General features: G+C 35.9%; 1 protein-coding gene across 1 annotated transcript; it reads right to left on the bottom strand.

The window, feature by feature from the left end:
• On the bottom strand, positions 1-23,621 carry LOC145270995 (uncharacterized). Its single transcript, XM_080126560.1, has 3 exons — positions 22,826-23,621; positions 2,609-3,333; positions 1-1,041 (listed from the first exon to the last, which is right to left on the bottom strand). Exons 2-3 carry the CDS (start codon positions 3,228-3,230, stop codon positions 56-58), a joined length of 1,608 nt encoding a protein of 535 aa, XP_079982686.1. The 5' UTR covers positions 3,231-3,333; positions 22,826-23,621; the 3' UTR covers positions 1-55.
• Positions 23,622-23,861: the final 240 nt, after the last annotated feature.

Raw genomic sequence — 23,861 nt, 5'->3', positions numbered from 1 at the left:
TAATATTTCAACATTATTGATAACAAGACAAAGTTACAAGATATTGTCAAATTTGTCACGGTTCAACAACTTCCTGGAGTTCCGCTGGACTTTCGATAATTTGAATAATCATTTCGCCATCCAAAACAGACGGCGCGGTCGGGTCGTTCACCTTACACTGATGTATGTCAAAAAGTTTCCGATTGTCAATAACAAAACCGCATTCCTGGCACATAAAAAACTGTTTCTCAACAAGTTCTTCGTAGTCGGCGTCTGCTGTTTGGATTGATATTTCTCTAACGTCTTGAATCGAGCCAAGATCAGCATCAGTCGACACGATCTGAGAGGTTTTCGCCGTCTCGATCTCAACATTGTGGGCACGCATGTGTGACTTGAGCGTGAACTTATACTTGGTCGAATAGTTGCAATATGTGCACTTGTAAGGCGTGTCATAATTGTGCAACAGCATATGTGACGCCAGAGCCTGCGGGTCACTGAAATTTGTGCCGCACGTGTGACAAAGACTCGCGCTATTCTTTTTCAAATGTTTCCTCAAATGAGTTCTCAAATTACTGCGATCGTTTGTCGCAAAGTCACAAACATTGCAAGTGAACGGTTTTAATCCGGAATGTTTCAAAATGTGCACCTTCAGGTTTTTTTTCCACGCTGTCCGAAAATCACACAATTCACACTTGTAGCATCGTTCCCCCGTGTGGATCCGATTATGGTGTTCTAAGTCTCGTGGTGAACCAGTGCGGAAGTCGCAGTTCATACAGCATAACGGCTTTGCAGGGTTCCCGCTGCACTTGTGGCTTTCGATTTCCACTGCATTCTTAAAACCAAGCTGGCAGCTAGGACATCTGTGCGGACGTTGCACCATTCGGCACGCGAAATCCTGATGAAACTTGAGCGTCAATTGCGTAGCGAATGTCTTGAAGCAGTCTTTGCACTGATTCGTTTTCACTTCCTTCCCAGACGTGTGTAACTGCTTTTCATGGCGTTGCAGGTGATGCGCGTGGAAGAACGCAGCGGAACAGAAAGAACATTTATAATGGCGTTCGTCTACAAGAAATTGAAAACAAATTGATATTAAAATTGAAAACATAAATGGGTCAAAGTTCACCATTACGCCAACTGGAGACGTCTCAACATTTTGCAATAAATCAACAACTTTTAAAGGTTTTCGAGTATGCTGAACACAGATATCACCGGGAAAATTAGCGCAGACAAATAGTTTTCGAGATATAAATATCTGAATCGTGCAATGTAATTTCTAGTAGTTTGAATTGGCCGCCATCTTTGTTGTTTCAATGAAATGGGATAGTGAGCATGCGATATGTGTTGTTATGTTTAACGGTTATTCAACGCTATTTCTTTCGGGATAAACATCCCCCCACCTCCCAATGTTAAGAACGGCTTTTAGAATAACCCCCCTCCCCATGTTAATAACGGCTTTCGGAATAAACATCCCCCACACCTCCTGATGTTAATAACGGCTTTTGGAATAAACGCCCCCCCCCTTCTCCATGTTAAGAATGGCTTTCGGAATAAACATCTCCCACTTCCCCATGTTAAGAATGGCTTTCGGAATAAACATACATCTCCCCATGTTAAGAATGGCTTTCGGAATAAACATACACCTCCACATGCTAAGAACGGCTCTCAGAATAAACATACACTTCTCCATGCTAAGAACGGCTTTCAGAATAAACATACACTTCCCCATGTTAAGAACGGCTTTCGGTATGACACCCCCCCCACCCACTTCCCCATGTTATCGATTTTAGCTTTACTGTTATTTTAAAATCAATAAATATTTATTATTTTATCGTTATTATCAGCAATGGAAGATTTTGCTTTAAACAAAATCAAATAAAAAAGGCCAATCAAAAGAATTGTTTTGGCATCGGAAAATAGGCACAAATTTTTCAGATTTTGATACGGATTCCCCCAAATTTGTTGACTTTTTTGATTCCATATTCCGATTAATCGTCAAAACAATAATATATATATATATATATATATGGGTAAAACAAAAAGCACTCTTAATGTCTATCGCTAATAATAAGCCATCATTCTTACCAAAATCTGCATCCTGGACCCGAGTCAACCAAACATCATTTCTCCTTTTCCAACATACAGTCATGTTTCGTTTTATCACAACTCATCAGTGCCGCTAGACTAGCATCTCTTGCAAGCCAAGGATTGAACCTAGAACGGTCGTGTTGAAAGTCGGCAGTTCTCCCACTATATATATATTAGTACTTTTAAAAAAAATAGCTGGCATAACCTGAGGGACACCTTCAATCAACAGATTTATCAGGAGTTAATCGATGATCATAGAAAAATAAAAATATCTCGCAAGAACAGACTGATAGAGAAAAAGGGAAGGACAGGTGGGAATACGGATAAAATAGCAGTAAAATAAATAAATATATATAAATAAATATATATATATATATAAATACTTATATAAATAAATACATATGTAAATATATATTTATATATGTATTCCGATTAATCGTCAAAACAATTATATATATATATATATATATATATATATATATATATGAGTAAAACAAAAAGCACTCTTAATGTCTATCGATAATAAGCCATCATTCTTTCTTACCGAAATCTGCATCCTGGACCCGAGTCAACCAAACATCATTTCTCCTTTTCCGTTTCGGTTTGGTTCCGCCTGGATTCGACGTCTCATCGAGTTTCTTTTTCTCACTCTTAGCATCTGTCTTTTCCCCATCACCTTTGTTAACTTCTTCAGCTACAGATTCAACAATCTTTTCTCCAATATCTGAAATCTTCTCAGCATCCGTAGCCGAAAGGCTTGGAGGATGTGAGCCGAGACCAGGATTCGGATCCGAACGACAATTCATTTCTATCCTGGCTTCTCGTCCATCGTGACTTTCATCGATTAATTGATTTTCAACGCTGATGTTATTTTCTTTGATCGACTCCATATTGCTTGTATTGATGCAAACATCCGTCACTTGTACGCCCACGCAGTCCTGAGGGTCAGTTTCTCCTGCGCTCACCATCGCATGGTCATCTGCCTGATAGTCTTGCAAACTAATAAGGACTTTGGCCGTTTCGCCACTGTCTTGGTCAACGAGTCTCGTCTCGGTTTCAGTACCCACGTTACTTGTCGGTTCAATTTTTGGCAGCGTAACTGTGGCATATTGTTCAGCAGTCTCTATCGGGTAACCATCACATTCACTGGACACAAAGGAATGCATCGTCGTCGTTGTTGTCGTGCTTTCTATTTCTGGTATTTCAATGTCCGCTTTCTCGGCTACTTCGACACACTCTAAGTATTCAATATTGGATTGCTGTTTATTTCTGAAAAAGAGAAAATCAAATTAGCCAATGAATCAGTAGAACTTAGGACTTATATATATATATATATATATATATAATAAAAGTTACAATAAGTTTACTAAGGTAATCAAAATGGTAAACTTATGAATATTAAAGAGTTAATATTTACAAATAAAATAAACTCAGCCAGATATAAAAAGCTCAATAAAACCGAAAAGGAAATAGAGCTTATAATATGAACAAATGATTAATAAAATATGTTAAAAGACATCTTGAAAAAGAGTTAAAAACATTCTTTTGCCTCCTGTTCCCCTTACCTCACCCTTTTTTTAACCAAGTAAGATCTTTGACTTACTTGTAGTTTCGTTAAATACTTTTATATGCAAAATCCGATCCTGCATTTTGCTAATTCCTGCCCTCTGATGAGAAGGAGAGTATTTCTTCGAAACTCCGCAGATTAAGGACTATCCACTTATCTTGTGCTTCCTTTTTTAAAATTAAATATGTTTTTAACTCTTTTTCAAGATGTCTTTTAACATATTTTATTAATCATTTGTTCACATAACTACTTCATTTATTCACATAAATTTAATATATGAAAGTATAGATTTATGCGTAAACTTAAAGTATTTACTTCAAAAGTGCTCAATACGTAGGTAGAGCTAGTTAGTAATTACTATATATATATATATATATATATATATATATATATACACGGGTCTGGCCATACCCACATGGGGAGACAAATAAATAGAAACATTAAAAAATCCTCTATACATATTTTTAAATACACCCCTCTATCTAAACAAACATAATATCTAAGAATCCAAAAAATAAATATCAAAATTGAATGAAAACACCCCTACCCTTATTTTAGAGGAGCTGGTTCCTCCCCCCCTCCTCCCTCCCTCCTCACACATACACATTAGCAATGACCTTGGATCACAGTCACCTTTCTAGGGATGCAAATAACTTCATAATACTATAAAACAGTACACACATTCTTCAAAATAATAAAAAAAACACACACACATCCTACCCTAAAGGGGAAAAAGATAAATAAAAACACAAGCAGAAAGAAAGAGTGAGAGAGAGAAACACAGGACAGGGGTGACCACAGCCCAATAAAATAGTAATAAAAATTGAACATTCCAATGAAAAGTAGATTCACTTACACGTTTCCATGTCTCGGAAACATTTCAAATGAATTACGAAAATGCTATTTTTACATCTCCAACACATATTGAATATATTCTAAGCATTTTAAATAATTTCTGAAGAGGACGCTTCACAGAACGTCTGAAACGCGTTAAAAACGATTTCAATTATTTAAAAGCATTATTACAATGATCTAAACATAATTTTCAATGAAAAACCAAGACACGGAATAATAAAATAATGTTAAAAAATACACATTGTTGGTGACCGCCCCCTTATATATATATATATATATATATATATATATATATATATATATATATATAGTATTATGAAGTTATTTGCGTCCCTAGAAAGGTAATTGTGATCCAAGGTTGTTACTAATGTGTATGTGTGAGGAGGGAGGGGGGCAGCTCCTCTGAAATAAGGGTAGGGGTGTTTTCATTCAATTTTGATATTTATTTTTTGGATTCTTAGATTTTAGTATTGTGATTTTTCATTTCAGTCTTAGACTGTTCAGGTATTCTTTATATTATGTTTGTTTAGATGGAGGGGTGTATTTAAAAATATGTATAGAGGATTTTTTAATGTTTCTATTTATTTGTCTCTCCATGTGGGTATGGCCAGACCCATATATATATATATATATATATATATATATATATATATATATATATATACTAGCAAAAGTACCCGTCGTTGACTGGGTTCAAAAACAGCCTACAGAAAATGGACTCTGATTTATGAAAGTATGATAGGTTATGAAAAGGAAGGGTTGTAAAGAGATAGCTTCGAATTTGGGGTATCAAAACCAAAGCAAAATATGATGAAAGTAAAAATAAAATAGATAAACCCCATAATTTATTATACCATACCTGTTCACACTGAAACACTTATCACAATATTCTGTGTATCTATATAAAAAAACCTTGTTAAACTTTGTGACATATTTCCATTCTATGGAGGTCAGGCGCGAACGAACACCCCATAATTTTATTATACCATCCCTATTTAAGTTAAAACATACTCATCAAAGTATTCTTATGTACATCTATATCAAAAACACTTGTAAACGTTTTTTTTTTATATTTTTTATTTCCATACTTTGTGGACCAGGCGCGAACACAGACTCCACAATTTTAATGAACCACCATTCTGCCAGATCAAACATACCCATTCCTGTGTCTCGATACATCTTCTATCATTATATGTAATCAGTTTTTTTAAAATAGTCAACCATATAGGAGCCTATTCGTGACCAGACACACACACACACACACATTCAGCTTTATATTATATTATATATATACTAGCGGGGGTACCCGGCGTTGCCCGAGTGATTGTTTCCGGGACGGGGGGGGGAGTTTTAAAAAATGTTATGGTAGGTAAGTAGGAAGGATCAAACCCGGAGTCATGAGTAAAAGTAGGAAAATAAAGTGTGAAAAAAAAAAAACATCTGCAACGTTAACAGTTCGGCCACCAAGAAAAGTCCATTCCAGTTGTTTAGGAAAAAAAAAAAAAAAAAAGTTTTAATTTACCTCAAGACACCCGGGGCATCGCCAGGTACCCCCCCCCCGCTAGTATATATATAAAAGCGAAAATGTGTGTGTGTGTGCACTTTTTGTGTATGTCCGGCAAAGGCTTTGGGGGGGGGGGCTCGGTCGGGTCACTCCTCCTTAAAACTTTTTATATACTGTCTAAATCATAATATCTACGAGTTACGAATGGGGGTCATGTCTATCTTTAATTTGCACGACTTTTACACGCTATTTATGGGAGCTGGTTTTCCCAAACATCTTGGAGGGAAACGCAGAAACTGGCTTGCAGCCAAAATTAATTTCATTTTTTTATCTTTTCTGTCCTGACTCATCAGAAGAAAAGATACTCATCAACTTTAAAAGAAAACGAAAGGAATACGGGCAAAATTACAAAATCCAAAAACTCAGAAGAGTAGTTACGATTGTGTGTTTTTTTTAGTTAGGCCATAGGCCAGTTAAGGACTGGCTTATTCTGTGAGAAGCAACCATTTATTAAGTCGCCTGATGAAGACTTCTGGTTTTAACTGACCATTTGTTAGAAACATTAGAATGTCCAGTGTCGCAACCATGTAAATTTGTTTATATATATATATATATATTATATATATATATATATATATACATATATATAGTCTTTGAAATTTTTAACCTTTAAAACTATACAAAAAAATATTTTTTATCATTCGTTAGAAAACCATCCAGTCAGTAAGTCATTTATTCACCTGCAATCACTGCATCAACTCGCTCTCGAATTTACTATAGTACTAATAATTTATTTTTAAAGGGATCATCAGTTGTTTACCATGAAACACTGTTTCAGGGATTTAAAAACAAAACAGTATATTACATCATGGCTCCCCAGCAGTGTTGATCAAACACCACCACCCTTAACCTCAGGAAGAAGACATGTTACAAATATTTAATCTAATTTCCTATTCTTAATTGCAGTTACTAACCTTTTCATGCTATAAATTTCCACATTTAAAATGGATATATTTTTTAATTTATCAGTCTTGTATTTATAAGATTAGGATTAATCCATTTAACTACTTATCACCCCTACTATGATTAGTATTTTTACATTCTTATTTATTTAAAATTAGATATACAAAGGTTAAAAAAAAAAAAAAAAAAAATATATATATATATATATATATATATATATATATATATATATATATAAACACACATGGAGATTTCAAAAAATTAAAGAAATTCTTTAAGAGGAGACTTATCAGGATAATGCAAAGAGTCAACAAGAATAAAAACAACAATATAAAAATATATACGAATGCATACCTAGTTATTTCGAAGCCTAATGCTTCTCATCAAAAGAAAATGGTAGGTAAAATGTTAGAGATGTGATGTCTAGCGATGACTACATTAGCAGCAAAATAATAGGCCATAATTTGAATACCCCTTCCAATATATACGGACCTAGCAGAAGTCTCCTATTTCGAGAAACCCCATTCACTAATAATAATTATTATAATAATAATTATAGAATTTAGCGATGGCATGGATCAACTACAAAAAAGCGTAAGACAGGATCCCCCACGCATGGATAACAGAATGCTTAAAAATGTATAAAATACCAAGCGGGATCACTGATGTAATAGAAAATGCAATGAAAACATGGAGACTGGAACTGACAGCTGATGGACAACACATAACAGAAATTAACATACAAAGAGGCATCTTCCAAGGAGACTCACTATCACTATTACTGTTCATCATAGCCATGATGCCCTTGAATAGTATTCTGAGAAAGTGCCAAGCCGGATACAAGTTCTCCAATACAGAGAAAAAAATGAACCACCTGATGTACATGGACGATCTTAAACTATTTGCAAGGACCGAAAAGGACCTAGAGACACTAATCAACACTACCAGAATCTTCAGTCAAGATATCCAAATGGAATTTGGAATGGAAAAGTGCGCACAACTAGTTATAAGAAAGGGAAAACTGGAAACGACAGAAGGCATGGAACTACCCAACTAAACAGAAATTAAGGCACTAGGGGAACAAGACGACTATAAATACTTGGGAATTCTGGAAGCGGACACCATCAGAACAACAGAAATGAAAGAGAAAATTGGAAAGGAATACCTCAGGAGAACAAGAAAACTCCTGGAAACGAAATTGTATAGCAGAAACCTAATAAAAAGGTATAAGTACATGGGGATTATCGCTAGTAAGATAGTCTGGACCGTCGGGTTAGGGTGGACAAAAGAAGAACTGGGACAACTCGACCAGAAAACCAGGAAACTCATGACCATGCATAATGCACTACACCCAAAGGACGATACTGACAGACTCTACGTGAAAAGGAAAGACGGCGAGAGAGGACTGATCTGTATAGAGGACTGTGTGAAGGACACGAAAAAAGAACTAGAAAAATACATAATGCAAAACACTGAAAGGATAATTATGGCAGCGAGAGACACCGAAAAAAAAACAACAAAGCAAAAAACAGAGAGACAAATGACAAAGCGAGAAAAGATGAGAATAACGAAAACACCTGGACATGGATGTGAAAAGGACATATAAACCGTGAAACTGAATCTCTAATAACTGCAGCACAAGATAACTTGATAAGAACCAACCATATCAAAGCAAGGATCGATAAAACACAAGAAAACAGCAAATGCAGACTATGTGGACAGAGAGACGAAATGCTAAACCATATAGTAAGTGAATGCAGCAAACTGGCCCAAAAGGAATACAAAAACAGGCATGACCAAGTGGGGAGGGCGGTGCACTGGGAATTGTGCAAACGACTGCATTTTGAGCGTACAGACAAATGGTACAAGCATAAACCCGCAACAGCACTCGAAAACAAGAACCACAAAATCCTAAGGGACATGGACATACAGACGGACAAACCCATCCAAGCAAGAAGACCAGATGTCGTAATAATTAACAAGAAAGAAAAATCCTGTCAAATTGTAGACTTTGCTGTCCCAGCTGACCACAGGGCGAGTATGAAAGAAAAGGAGAAACAAAGGAAATACACAGAGCTAGCCAGAGAGTTAAAAGGGATTTGGATGATGAAGAAAATCAAAATAGTACTGATAATAGTAGGAGCACTAGGAAAAACATTGAAAAAAGAATGGCAAAAATTGGAATCAGAGGAATAACTGCAAAAATACAACGCCTAACGATAAAGAAAACGGCTGAAATATTAAGGAAAACCCTAGAATGTGTCATCACCGTTCCCCTCCTCTAATAGAAAAGTGATACCAAAGAGCCAAGAAGGGTTAAGTATGATGGAAAGACCGAGGAGAGAGCGCTGGCCAGACCTCCGCTGGACAAGCGCGAAGAGAACTGGGATCATGGGGAGGCTTAGTGCCACTCAAATTCCAGTATAAACCAATGGCCACTACCAGCAAGAAATCAATGGTATGAGACTATTGCGATGAGGCAGATTTATCTGCAAATGCTATCGAAGGAGGTGGAGAGAGCTGGACGTCTGGGGAGACTTGTTGTCACTCAGCTTCCAGAGAACACCACAGGTCTCCAAACCAATCAATTGTTGACTTGTGTGAAAGCTCCATGTGAGCCAATAATAATAACAATAATAACGATAATAATAATAATAATAATAATAATAATAACAATTATAAAGATAATAATAACAATAATATTAATAATAATAATAATAATTATAATAACAATAATAGTAATTATAATAAAAATAACTATAATAACGATAACAATAATAATAATAATGATAATGATAAAATAATGCAAAGCTCTACAAATAGAGGTGGAGCTCATATAGAAGATAACAAATAACAGAACAACAATATAAAAATATATTTAATCATTTAATCAATATGGATGTTACATCAATTAGAAATAAAGAAAACCATTATATCCGTATATATATATATATATAAAACTACATTATACCAGTATAGATATATAAAACTACATTATACCAGTATATATGTAAAACTACATTATACCAGTATATATGTAAAACTACATTATACCAGTATATATGTAAAACTACATTATACCAGTATACATTGCCAGGGCCGCTGCAAGAAAGGTGAGCTCTCTCTACCGTGCTAGAAAACTACTAACACCCGAAAGTATCCTGTACCTCTATAAGGCAACCATTCGCCCATGTATGGAGTATTGCTGTCACATTTGGGCTGGTGCATCTGCTACTAGTCTCTCGCTCCTTGACAAGGTTCAAAAGAGAGTCGCAAACCTGATAGGCCCTGAACTGGCATCTAAGCTTCAGCCTCTGTCCCATCGACGAAATGTTGCATCCCTCTGCCTGTTCTACAAGTATTTTAGTGGTGAATGCTCTGACGAACTGCAATCACTTGTGCCCCCATGACGTGAGCACCCTCGACAAACCCGACAGGCTGCTAAATCCCACCCCCACACTGTAGAGATCCCTAGATGTAAAAGATCTTTTTACTCGAATAGTTTCTTCCCCAGAACCGCTAGACTCTGGAATTCCATTCCAGGTCTCTGCTTCCCCAACAGTACTGACGTGCAGAAGTTCAAGTGTAACGTGAACCGACATCTTGCTGCCCTAATCCCTACATAGTACCCCAGTAGTTGCTGCTCCCGATAGTAGCCCCCTACACCAAAGTGGCAATTTGCCTTGTTTGGGGTGAAAATGTAAAAAATATATATATATATATATATATATATATATATAACTACATTATTTATTTAAAACAAAACGAAGTTTATACAGTGGTGCAATAATTTGGTAGTCACGTAAGGACGTGTGATTGTGGCTTGTACATGTTGACATCTGTGTAAGTGTGCGCAAATAGAGGTTATAGTTCATACTTTACACAAGCGATATATAGCTTAAATATAACAGTCTTGGATTGTTCATATTGTATTAGCTCTATATGTAAGCATCTTACAGATAACTATGTTTATACAAAAAATATGCAAGCCTACCTTATGTTTCTGTTGTCGCTCTCCGAGTGCATGCTTATAAAGCGCGTGGTTTATACGTGTGCACGGCTTGGTGTCAAGCAAAAAAGAGAAAGAAGAGAAGAGGACGGAAGCTTAATGTCAAAGGTCACCGGAAATACATGTGCCTCAAAGCCGTGCGATGCCTGCACGTGCTCTGCTCCATGCTTGTTCTGTGTCTGTGTGTTGGATTCAGACAAAGCAAGTTTGGCAGGTCTAAACGGCTTACTATGGATGTGACATCTAGCAATGACTACATTAGGAGCAAAATAATGAGGCAGGAGAGAAGGAGGATAATACATTGAAACGTAATTCAAATAACCGTTCCAATATATACGGACCTAGCAGAAGTCTCCTATTTCAAGAAAACCCATTCTCTAATAATAATAATGATGATAATAATAATAATGATAATCCATCCAATAAAAATTATCAATATATTTCAGATAAGAAACTTTAAATAACTTCACATGAAAGAACTACGAAGCCAAACCGGTGTTCTCTTCTCAACTGTTCCTTGTGAACGATCCCCAAACGGTGTTAAGTGGTGGCAGGGGGAGGAGGAATTTATAAGAGAGAAAGTATTTTACCACTTCCATTGATCTTAACCGATTTTGGCCGTGGCTTCTCAGCAGAAAAAGTATAGAAATCTAAGATTATCGAGGAATTTGAGAAATAATAAGCCTATAACACACCTCAGATATTGTTCTGCCGTTTGTGCATATTATATTTGCATGAAATATCTTGATTTTTAATCCTATTAAGGTCAAAATCAGACGGGAAAAAATGAGTTCATTTTATTTATATAGAGATAAGAAGCTTGCCCTTCTTTATTTTATATATACGTGCTCTGTTTGATTTCCTATTTACCAACATTTCCAAACTATTATTCCTTAAGCACACATCATATGCATTCCTGGACTATATAAAAAAAAGGTAAAACCATTGAACAACAACTAAACGCCTAAAAGTACCTTCGTGAGGTATGAGAGGTAAAAAAAAAACAATCTTGACAAAGGTGCATTTCTTCGCCGAAATATATCAATAAACATCACTTTCAAATTGTTTATTTTTTTTGTGTTGAACCAAAAACGGGCCAAAAAAAACTTTTTTTTTTTTACAAGAAAAGTCTGTAAAAAAAATCTTTATAATGTACATACTTATCACTGCATGAAAAGGTTATATTCCAAAAATCACGTAAATTGATCAAGTAGTTTTTTTTTATTTATTTAAGAAAATCAAATATTATGAGATATTTTATCAAAGAATAATAATGATGATAATAATAATAATAATAATAATAATAATGATGATAATCCATCCAATAAAAATTATCAATATATTTCAGATAAGAAACTTTAAATAACTTCACATGAAAGAACTACGAAGCCAAACCGGTGTTCTCTTCTCAACTGTTCCTTGTGAACGATCCCCAAACGGTGTTAAGTGGTGGCAGGGGGAGGAGGAATTTATAAGAGAGAAAGTATTTTACCACTTCCATTGATCTTAACCGATTTTGGCCGTGGCTTCTCAGCAGAAAAAGTATAGAAATCTAAGATTATCGAGGAATTTGAGAAATAATAAGCCTATAACACACCTCAGATATTGTTCTGCCGTTTGTGCATATTATATTTGCATGAAATATCTTGATTTTTAATCCTATTAAGGTCAAAATCAGACGGGAAAAAATGAGTTCATTTTATTTATATAGAGATAAGAAACTTGCCCTTCTTTATTTTATATATACGTGCTCTGTTTGATTTCCTATTTACCAACATTTCCAAACTATTATTCCTTAAGCACACATCATGTGCATTCCTGGACTATATAAAAAAAAAAATCAAATCGTTGAGCAACAACTAAACGCCTAAAAGTACCTTCGTGAGGCGTGAGAGGAAAAAAAAAACAATCTTAACAAAGGTGCATTTTTTCGCCGAAATATATCAATAAACATTACTTTTAAATTGTTTATTTTTTTTGTGTTGAACCAAAAACGGGTCAAAAAAAACGTTTTTTTTTTTGTTTTTTTTTTTACAAGAAAAGTCTGTAAAAAAAATCTTTATAATGCATGAAAAGGTTATATTCCAAAAATCACGTAAATCGATCAAGTACTTTTTTTTTTTATTTATTTAAGAAAATCAAATATTATGAGATATTTTATCGAATAATGACTTCATGCCATCTTGTTTATGAATAATACACTGCTAGCGACACCTATTGGGAATATTTGGAATATAAGATCATCAAGGGGCAGACAATCGGCTCTTCACCTTCTAGAAAAAAAAGAAACTTGGAAAATTAAGACATTTATAGGTTTTTGGGGAAGTTGAAAACGAAAATAACGTTTAAAATTCCAGCAAACGAATAATTTCCAAGATATGAAGAAATGTTAGTTTAAAGAAAGTGGGGGGGGATTACTTTTCGAAAATAATTTAACGTATAATGATCACCCACTTTATGGCCACAAGTTTTGGTGGTCAAATATTTACGCAGCTGAAATACACATTTGCCGAATTTTTGTTGGAGGATCGTCAACGTGTGGGTGCTCAGTTTACGTAAAATTCTTCATATCTTGGAAACTACTCGTTTGCTGGAATTTTAAATGTTATTTTCGTTTTCAACGTCCCCAAAAACCTTTAAATGTCTTAATTTTCCAAGTTTTTTTTTTCTTCTAAAGCTTAGAAAGTTGATTGTCTGCCCCTTGCGGAACTTATATTCCAAACAATTCCAACAGGTGTCGCGAGCAGTATCATTTAAAAACAAGATGGTGTGAAGTCATTCTTCGATAAAATGTCTCATAATATTTGATTTTCTTATAAAAAAAAAAACCTACTTGATCGATTTATGTGATTTTTGGAATATAACCTTTTCATGCAATGACAAGTACGTACATTAAAAAGATTTTTTACAGATTTTTCTTGTAAAAAAGTTTTTTTTGACCCGTTTATGGACAAACACCACATTTTTTTATATATGTACTTTTTTTTTTTTTACACAGTGGTCATCACTTATCAAGGCCCGGAAGCCACTCAGGGATAAGGGTTATTGCAAGTACATTACGTTAGTGTGGAGATTTAATGAAGTGTCTACTTAAGGAGGCGGTTCATTAGGAATGTTTACATTGGACTTGAAGACATCCAGGTTGTAGTTCAGAGGGAAGCAGGCAGACGGAACAGAGTTCCACAGGCGTGCAGTTCTAAGAAAGAAGCTTTGTTCATGGAATCTACGTTTTGATTCAGGCACAGATAAAGAGTGGGGGAAATTTTTGACAGTGGATTCAGCTAGACGGGTGTTTTTCGTGAAAGATTGGCGAGGGGGGGGACCAGAGATTGGAGTTCAGACGAGCACCTGCCATGGAAATAACAATAAAACAAGGATAGGCTTGCAACGTCTCTTCTGTGGGAGAGAGGTTGCAGGGAAGAGAAAAAGACATCCCCCACTAAGCCACGAAGTCTATTTTGTACTGTCAAGGCAGGATAGGCTGTTTTTAGCAGCTCCTGCCCAGATATGGCAGCAGTATTCTATCCTTGGACGTACTTGGCTTTTATATAGATAGATAATTGCATCAGTAGTGAGATATTTTCTGGAGCGGTAGAAGGATCCCACCATCTTTCCAGCAACCTTCGCAACAGACTTGATGTACGTGTTCCATTTCAGATCAGGAGTAAAAGACAAACCCAGAAGCTTGTCAAAACACGGGACTTCTCCTAGACGAGAGCCATCCATTTCAATTGATGCCAGATGGGGATCAGAGCGTTGATGATGTAAAGATAGGAGTTTGGTTTTAGATGCATTAAAGGTAACCAGCCACATCTTCCCCCACTGAACCACGCGCTCGAGATCAGAGGAGAGAGAATCAGAGAGAGCTTTGTCATTTACAGCTTTGATGTATTGCCGTAGATGGTCGTGTCATCAGCATAGATGTCAACGAATGATTTAAGTATGTGTTTAGGGAGATCATTGATGTAGATCAGGAAGAGAGTTGGGCCCAGGATTGACCCTTGAGGAACTCCAGCATTAATACTGCAGGCCTCTGATTTTTGTCCATCGACCACTACTCTTATGAGCCTATCGGAGAGAAATGTTTAAATGATTGAGAAAACATTTCCAGTTATACTGTAGCTGGAAATCTTGTGAAGTAGGCCCTTATGCCATACCTTGTCGAAGGCCTTCGATATGTCAAGAGCAATTGTCCTAGAAAGGAAGCCTTTATCAAGAGATTCACTAATCCTGTGAGATATAACTGCTAGCACATCTGCGATAGACCTTGCAGAACGGAAACCATATTGTGTGTCACTAAGAAGGTTATTTCTGCTGAAGTGGTTGACTATTTCTCTATTTAATATGGATTCCAGCAACTTATCATAACACACAGGAGACTTACTGATCTGTATTGAGAGTGAGATGACTTATCACCTGAATTCTTAAATACAGGGCATACTGATGAGATTTTCCAGGGAGTCGGAAAGCACTTCTCCTTAAGGCAATGCTTAAACAGTTTCATAAGTATGGGAGCAAGTTCTGGTTGAAGCTTTTTTAACACTATAATTGGGATGCCGTCAGGGCCAGTTGCTTTACTGGAATCAAGGTTCTTGATTAGCTTGGCGACCTCATGCACAGATATTTTTATGTTACCTAGCGTGTTCTGTGTTATAGGGTTAGGGAAGTTGTTGGCCTTCGTCGCATAGGGTAGAATTAGCTGCAAAGTTCTTTGCAAATAGTTTGGCCTTGTCTGATGCTGACGAGATGACGTCTGGTCCATTGATAATGGTTGGGATAGAACGCACACTTCTGTTCAGGATCCTATTTGTTATTTGCCAAAACTGGTGGGAACCAAGCCACTGATCAGCTACTTTGGATCTAACGAACTGAGCATATAGCTCTCTTGTATTTTTTATTACTCTTTTACAGTGGTTGCTGGCGTTCCTGAAAGCAGCTTTAGTCTCAGTGCATCTATTACGTTGGTAGTTATGGAAAAAGTGATTTCTGTGCGCGATGGCAGCAACACATTCTGGGGAGAACCATGGCTGGCTGTTAGCGTGTATTCAATTGAAAAATTTCTAAGTCCAAACAAGAGGGGATGTAGGTATAGATAGGTGACAATCTTATAGACCAAGGCATCTCAGCGTGTATTCAATTGAAAAATTTGTAAGTCCAAACAAGAGGGGATGTAGGTATAGATAGGTGACAATCTTATAGACCAAGGCATCTCAGAGTGTATTCAATTGAAAAATTTCAAAGTCCAAACAAGAGGGGATGTAGGTATAGATAGGTGACAATCTTATAGACCAAAGCATCTCAGAGTGTATTCAATTGAAAAAATTCTAAGTCCAAACAAGAGGGGATGTAGGTATAGATAGGTGACAATCTTATAGACCAAAGCATCTCAGAGTGTATTCAATTGAAAAATTTCTAAGTCTAAACAAGAGGGGATGTAGGTATAGATAGGTGACAATCTTATAGACCAAAGCATCTCAGAGTGTATTCAATTGAAAAATTTCTAAGTCCAAACAAGAGGGGATGTAGGTATAGATAGGTGACAATCTTATAGACCAAGGCATCTCAGAGTGTATTCAAGTGAAAAATTTCTAAGTCCAAACAAGAGGGGATGTAGGTATAGATAGGTGACAATCTTATAGACCAAGGCATCTCAGAGTGTATTCAATTGAAAAATTTCTAAGTCCAAACAAGAGGGGATGTAGGTATAGATAGGTGACAATCTTATAGACCAAAGCATCTCAGAGTGTATTCAATTGAAAAAATTCTAAGTCCAAACAAGAGGGGATGTAGGCATTGATAGATGGCAATCTTATAGACCAAGGCATCTCAGCGTGTATTCAATTGAAAAATTTCTAAGTCCAAACAAGTGGGGATGTAGGTATAGATAGGTGACAATCTTATAGACCAAGGCATCTCAGAGTGTATTACAGTGAAAAATTTCTAAGTCCAAACAAGAGGGGATGTAGGTATAGATAGGTGACAATCTTATAGACCAAGGCATCTCAGCGTGTATTCACGTGAAAAATTTCTAAGTCCAAACAAGAGGGGGATGTAGGTATAGATAGGTGACAATCTTATAGACCAAGGCATCTCAGCGTGTATTCAATTGAAAAATTTCTAAGTCCAAACAAGAGGGGATGTAGGTATAGATAGGTGACAATCTTATAGACCAAGGCATCTCAGCGTGTATTCAATTGAAAAATTTCTAAGTCCAAACAAGAGGGGATGTAGGTATAGATAGGTGACAATCTTATAGACCAAGGCATCTCAGAGTGTATTCAAGTGAAAAATTTCTAAGTCCAAACAAGAGGGGATGTAGGTATAGATAGGTGACAATCTTATAGACCAAGGCATCTCAGCGTGTATTCAATTGAAAAATTTCTAAGTCCAAACAAGAGGGGATGTAGGTATAGATAGGTGACAATCTTATAGACCAAGGCATCTCAGCGTGTATTCAATTGAAAAATTTCTAAGTCCAAACAAGAGGGGATGTAGGTATAGATAGGTGACAATCTTATAGACCAAGGCATCTCAGAGTGTATTCAATTGAAAAATTTCTTAGTCCAAACAAGAGGGGATGTAGGTATAGATAGGTGACAATCTTATAGACCAAGGCATCTCAGAGTGTATTCAATTGAAAAATTTCTAAGTCCAAACAAGAGGGGATGTAGGTATAGATAGGTGACAATCTTATAGACCAAGGCATCTCAGAGTGTATTCAATTGAAAAATTTCTAAGTCCAAACAAGAGGGGATGTAGGTATAGATAGGTGACAATCTTATAGACCAAGGCATCTCAGCGTGTATTCAATTGAAAAATTTCTAAGTCCAAACAAGAGGGGATGTAGGTATAGATAGGTGACAATCTTATAGACCAAGGCATCTCAGCGTGTATTCAATTGAAAAATTTCTAAGTCCAAACAAGAGGGGATGTAGGTATAGATAGGTGACAATCTTATAGACCAAGGCATCTCAGAGTGTATTCAATTGAAAAATTTCAAAGTCCAAACAAGAGGGGATGTAGGTATAGATAGGTGACAATCTTATAGACCAAAGCATCTCAGAGTGTATTCAATTGAAAAAATTCTAAGTCCAAACAAGAGGGGATGTAGGTATAGATAGGTGACAATCTTATAGACCAAAGCATCTCAGAGTGTATTCAATTGAAAAATTTCTAAGTCCAAACAAGAGGGGATGTAGGTATAGATAGGTGACAATCTTATAGACCAAAGCATCTCAGAGTGTATTCAATTGAAAAAATTCTAAGTCCAAACAAGAGGGGATGTAGGTATAGATAGGTGACAATCTTATAGACCAAAGCATCTCAGAGTGTATTCAATTGAAAAATTTCTAAGTCCAAACAAGAGGGGATGTAGGCATTGATAGATGGCAATCTTATAGACCAAGGCATCTCAGAGTGTATTCAATTGAAAAATTTCTAAGTCCAAACAAGTGGGGATGTAGGTATAGATAGGTGACAATCTTATAGACCAAGGCATCTCAGAGTGTATTACAGTGAAAAATTTCTAAGTCCAAACAAGAGGGGATGTAGGTATAGATAGGTGACAATCTTATAGACCAAGGCATCTCAGCGTGTATTCACGTGAAAAATTTCTAAGTCCAAACAAGAGGGGGATGTAGGTATAGATAGGTGACAATCTTATAGACCAAGGCATCTCAGCGTGTATTCAATTGAAAAATTTCTAAGTCCAAACAAGAGGGGATGTAGGTATAGATAGGTGACAATCTTATAGACCAAGGCATCTCAGCGTGTATTCAATTGAAAAATTTCTAAGTCCAAACAAGAGGGGATGTAGGTATAGATAGGTGACAATCTTATAGACCAAGGCATCTCAGAGTGTATTCAATTGAAAAATTTCTTAGTCCAAACAAGAGGGGATGTAGGTATAGATAGGTGACAATCTTATAGACCAAGGCATCTCAGAGTGTATTCAATTGAAAAATTTCTAAGTCCAAACAAGAGGGGATGTAGGTATAGATAGGTGACAATCTTATAGACCAAGGCATCTCAGAGTGTATTCAATTGAAAAATTTCTAAGTCCAAACAAGAGGGGATGTAGGTATAGATAGGTGACAATCTTATAGACCAAGGCATCTCAGCGTGTATTCAATTGAAAAATTTCTAAGTCCAAACAAGAGGGGATGTAGGTATAGATAGGTGACAATCTTATAGACCAAGGCATCTCAGCGTGTATTCAATTGAAAAATTTCTAAGTCCAAACAAGAGGGGATGTAGGTATAGATAGTTGACAATCTTATAGACCAAGGCATCTCAGCGTGTATTCAATTGAAAAATTTCTAAGTCCAAACAAGAGGGGATGTAGGTATAGATAGGTGACAATCTTATAGACCAAGGCATCTCAGCGTGTATTCAATTGAAAAATTTCTAAGTCCAAACAAGAGGGGATGTAGGTATAGATAGGTGACAATCTTATAGACCAAGGCATCTCAGAGTGTATTCAAGTGAAAAATTTCTAAGTCCAAACAAGAGGGGATGTAGGTATAGATAGGTGACAATCTTATAGACCAAGGCATCTCAGCGTGTATTCAATTGAAAAATTTCTAAGTCCAAACAAGAGGGGATGTAGGTATAGATAGGTGACAATCTTATAGACCAAGGCATCTCAGCGTGTATTCAATTGAAAAATTTCTAAGTCCAAACAAGAGGGGATGTAGGTATAGATAGGTGACAATCTTATAGACCAAGGCATCTCAGAGTGTATTCAATTGAAAAATTTCTTAGTCCAAACAAGAGGGGATGTAGGTATAGATAGGTGACAATCTTATAGACCAAGGCATCTCAGAGTGTATTCAATTGAAAAATTTCTAAGTCCAAACAAGAGGGGATGTAGGTATAGATAGGTGACAATCTTATAGACCAAGGCATCTCAGAGTGTATTCAATTGAAAAATTTCTAAGTCCAAACAAGAGGGGATGTAGGTATAGATAGGTGACAATCTTATAGACCAAGGCATCTCAGCGTGTATTCAATTGAAAAATTTCTAAGTCCAAACAAGAGGGGATGTAGGTATAGATAGGTGACAATCTTATAGACCAAGGCATCTCAGCGTGTATTCAATTGAAAAATTTCTAAGTCCAAACAAGAGGGGATGTAGGTATAGATAGGTGACAATCTTATAGACCAAGGCATCTCAGAGTGTATTCAATTGAAAAATTTCTAAGTCCAAACAAGAGGGGATGTAGGTATAGATAGGTGACAATCTTATAGACCAAAGCATCTCAGAGTGTATTCAATTGAAAAAATTCTAAGTCCAAACAAGAGGGGATGTAGGTATAGATAGGTGACAATCTTATAGACCAAAGCATCTCAGAGTGTATTCAATTGAAAAATTTCTAAGTCCAAACAAGAGGGGATGTAGGTATAGATAGGTGACAATCTTATAGACCAAAGCATCTCAGAGTGTATTCAATTGAAAAATTTCTAAGTCCAAACAAGAGGGGATGTAGGTATAGATAGGTGACAATCTTATAGACCAAAGCATCTCAGAGTGTATTCAATTGAAAAAATTCTAAGTCCAAACAAGAGGGGATGTAGGTATAGATAGGTGACAATCTTATAGACCAAAGCATCTCAGAGTGTATTCAATTGAAAAATTTCTAAGTCCAAACAAGAGGGGATGTAGGTATAGATAGGTGACAATCTTATAGACCAAAGCATCTCAGAGTGTATTCAATTGAAAAATTTCTAAGTCCAAACAAGAGGGGATGTAGGTATAGATAGGTGACAATCTTATAGACCAAAGCATCTCAGAGTGTATTCAATTGAAAAATTTCTAAGTCCAAACAAGAGGGGATGTAGGCATTGATAGATGGCAATCTTATAGACCAAGGCATCTCAGCGTGTATTCAATTGAAAAATTTCTAAGTCCAAACAAGTGGGGATGTAGGTATAGATAGGTGACAATCTTATAGACCAAGGCATCTCAGAGTGTATTACAGTGAAAAATTTCTAAGTCCAAACAAGAGGGGATGTAGGTATAGATAGGTGACAATCTTATAGACCAAGGCATCTCAGCGTGTATTCACGTGAAAAATTTCTAAGTCCAAACAAGAGGGGGATGTAGGTATAGATAGGTGACAATCTTATAGACCAAGGCATCTCAGCGTGTATTCAATTGAAAAATTTCTAAGTCCAAACAAGAGGGGATGTAGGTATAGATAGGTGACAATCTTATAGACCAAGGCATCTCAGCGTGTATTCAATTGAAAAATTTCTAAGTCCAAACAAGAGGGGATGTAGGTATAGATAGGTGACAATCTTATAGACCAAGGCATCTCAGAGTGTATTCAATTGAAAAATTTCTTAGTCCAAACAAGAGGGGATGTAGGTATAGATAGGTGACAATCTTATAGACCAAGGCATCTCAGAGTGTATTCAATTGAAAAATTTCTAAGTCCAAACAAGAGGGGATGTAGGTATAGATAGGTGACAATCTTATAGACCAAGGCATCTCAGAGTGTATTCAATTGAAAAATTTCTAAGTCCAAACAAAAGGGGATGTAGGTATAGATAGGTGACAATCTTTTAGACCAAGGCATCTCAGCGTGTATTCAATTGAAAAATTTCTAAGTCCAAACAAGAGGGGATGTAGGTATAGATAGGTGACAATCTTATAGACCAAGGCATCTCAGCGTGTATTCAATTGAAAAATTTCTAAGTCCAAACAAGAGGGGATGTAGGTATAGATAGGTGACAATCTTATAGACCAAGGCATCTCAGAGTGTATTCAATTGAAAAATTTCAAAGTCCAAACAAGAGGGGATGTAGGTATAGATAGGTGACAATCTTATAGACCAAAGCATCTCAGAGTGTATTCAATTGAAAAAATTCTAAGTCCAAACAAGAGGGGATGTAGGTATAGATAGGTGACAATCTTATAGACCAAAGCATCTCAGAGTGTATTCAATTGAAAAATTTCTAAGTCCAAACAAGAGGGGATGTAGGTATAGATAGGTGACAATCTTATAGACCAAAGCATCTCAGAGTGTATTCAATTGAAAAAATTCTAAGTCCAAACAAGAGGGGATGTAGGTATAGATAGGTGACAATCTTATAGACCAAGGCATCTCAGCGTGTATTCAATTGAAACATTTCTAAGTCCTTACAGGGGCGGACGTAGGTATAGGTAGATGAGGAGCTACTAGACCAACACATGTCCACGAGTATTTAATTTAAATTTCTAAGTTCAAAACAGTGTAAATAAGTGTCTGGAAGTGCCCGATCGACGCCTACTGCCATGTTGGGTGAATGTAGGCGTAGCAAAATGCCTTCTAATCTGCTAGGCACATCGGGACTTAGTTTTTTTTCTGTCCTTTCTCTGCACCGTGTAGGTTGGCGTCTGGATGTGCCTCATCGATGCCTTGGCATATAAATGTGTAATCAAGTTAAAACTTCTAACTTCAAAACGGGAGTTAGGTACCGGTAAATGAGAAGCTTATCAATCTAGACATGTTGAAATTTATAAGTTCACACATAGTGGATAGCAAGGCGAGGAATAGGGATATAGAATAAGAAAAGAGAGATAGACAGATCTAGATAAATACAGAGGTATAAAGAGAGACAGGCAAGGGAGATACATTTCATGATTCAACTTATATGCTAATAAGAAATAGTTGATATATCAGGAACACAAGCATTGTATTTACTAGTTAATTTTACATCAGAATACACTTGTAGATTTTATGTAGCTTTTTTTCTATAGGGAACATGCAAATAGCAGACATAACATCTAGACATATAAATATATACATAAAACAATTATAGTTATGAGATATATCTGAACTAATCCAAAAAGACAATAATGATGAATATCATCACTTACCTTGGAAAATTATCCAGGCTGTATGCCTACTCACATTCCATCAAACACCAGAAAATCATGAGCAATTGCTTGGTTGATTTTTTTTATTTTTTTTATTTTAATTTTTTTCATACACATTTGTAATTGTGTCTTGTTTTATCAAGTATTTTTGTAGTTAATCTGTGGTGTTGGGAGAGGTGTTAACATGAATCAATTTTGCTTAACATTTTTTATTATGTATATTTTTTCAGTTTACAGAGTCATTCCAGTACCAAGTCTGACACTGTAATTGCTTGAAAAGTATTGCATTGGGAAGGAATCTTTTTTTTTTTTTTTTTTGAGGTGTGCAGGAATTTCAGTAGGGGATGTTTCTACTGATTTCAGATTCCAAGACAGCAAATTTGTATTTTATTGTTTGTGCATTCTTTTATCAAGTTTTTACAGATGTTTTTGTTTTATGAAAGTGAAAATGAATGAGTTGCAAAGACATTTACATTTTTGCATTCTTTTTTTAATTCTTCACCTTTTTTGTTTTAATGTCCCAAGAGTGAACCAAGACGGATGAGTCTTATTCAGCAGAGTCGAAAAAAACAGGTTACCTTTGATTGTCCTCAATGGATTTGTCCATAGTATAATGTGTCCAAGTTATTGCCCTAATAAAGTGAGAACCATACCCCAAAACTAATGCAGAACTCTACTTAATTAAATGAGCACTCTCAAAGACAATTTATCTAACATAATTTTGAAATATGTTTTATAAAGTTACCATAGAGCTCTCAAATATATTAGGCACTCAAATAGGAAATTTGTTTCAAATACTTGTCATATATATATATATATATATATATATATATATATATATATATATATATATATATATATATATATATTAAAAACTTACAGTATATCTATACTTACATATTGACATTTAGGTTTTCAAAACATACTGCAGAGCTCCTCATGTTTTCTGAATTTTATGCTTTCGTCTACTAATCTATTGAGCACTCTTAAGTATATTTGTGTAGCTGAATTGCCATACATGTTTTTGAAAGTGTAT

Source organism: Euprymna scolopes, chromosome 46 (genome assembly GCF_053919585.1).
Source record: "Euprymna scolopes isolate OS-2025 chromosome 46, ASM5391958v1, whole genome shotgun sequence".
Classification (NCBI taxonomy): Eukaryota; Metazoa; Mollusca; class Cephalopoda; order Sepiida; family Sepiolidae; genus Euprymna; species Euprymna scolopes.
Note: the sequence above shows the minus strand (reverse complement) of the source record. Positions and strands in the feature narration are given on the sequence as shown.

What these genes read in the sequence shown, in the direction of transcription:
- LOC145270995 (XM_080126560.1), bottom strand. Translation starts at nt 3,230, where the DNA reads ATGCATTCCTTTGTGTCCAGTGAATGTGATGGTTACCCGATAGAGACT. An exon ending in GGTCCAGGATGCAGATTTCG is followed by an intron (nt 1,042 to 2,608) that starts GTAAGAAAGAAT and finishes AATTTCTTGTAG; the next exon opens with ACGAACGCCATTATAAATGT.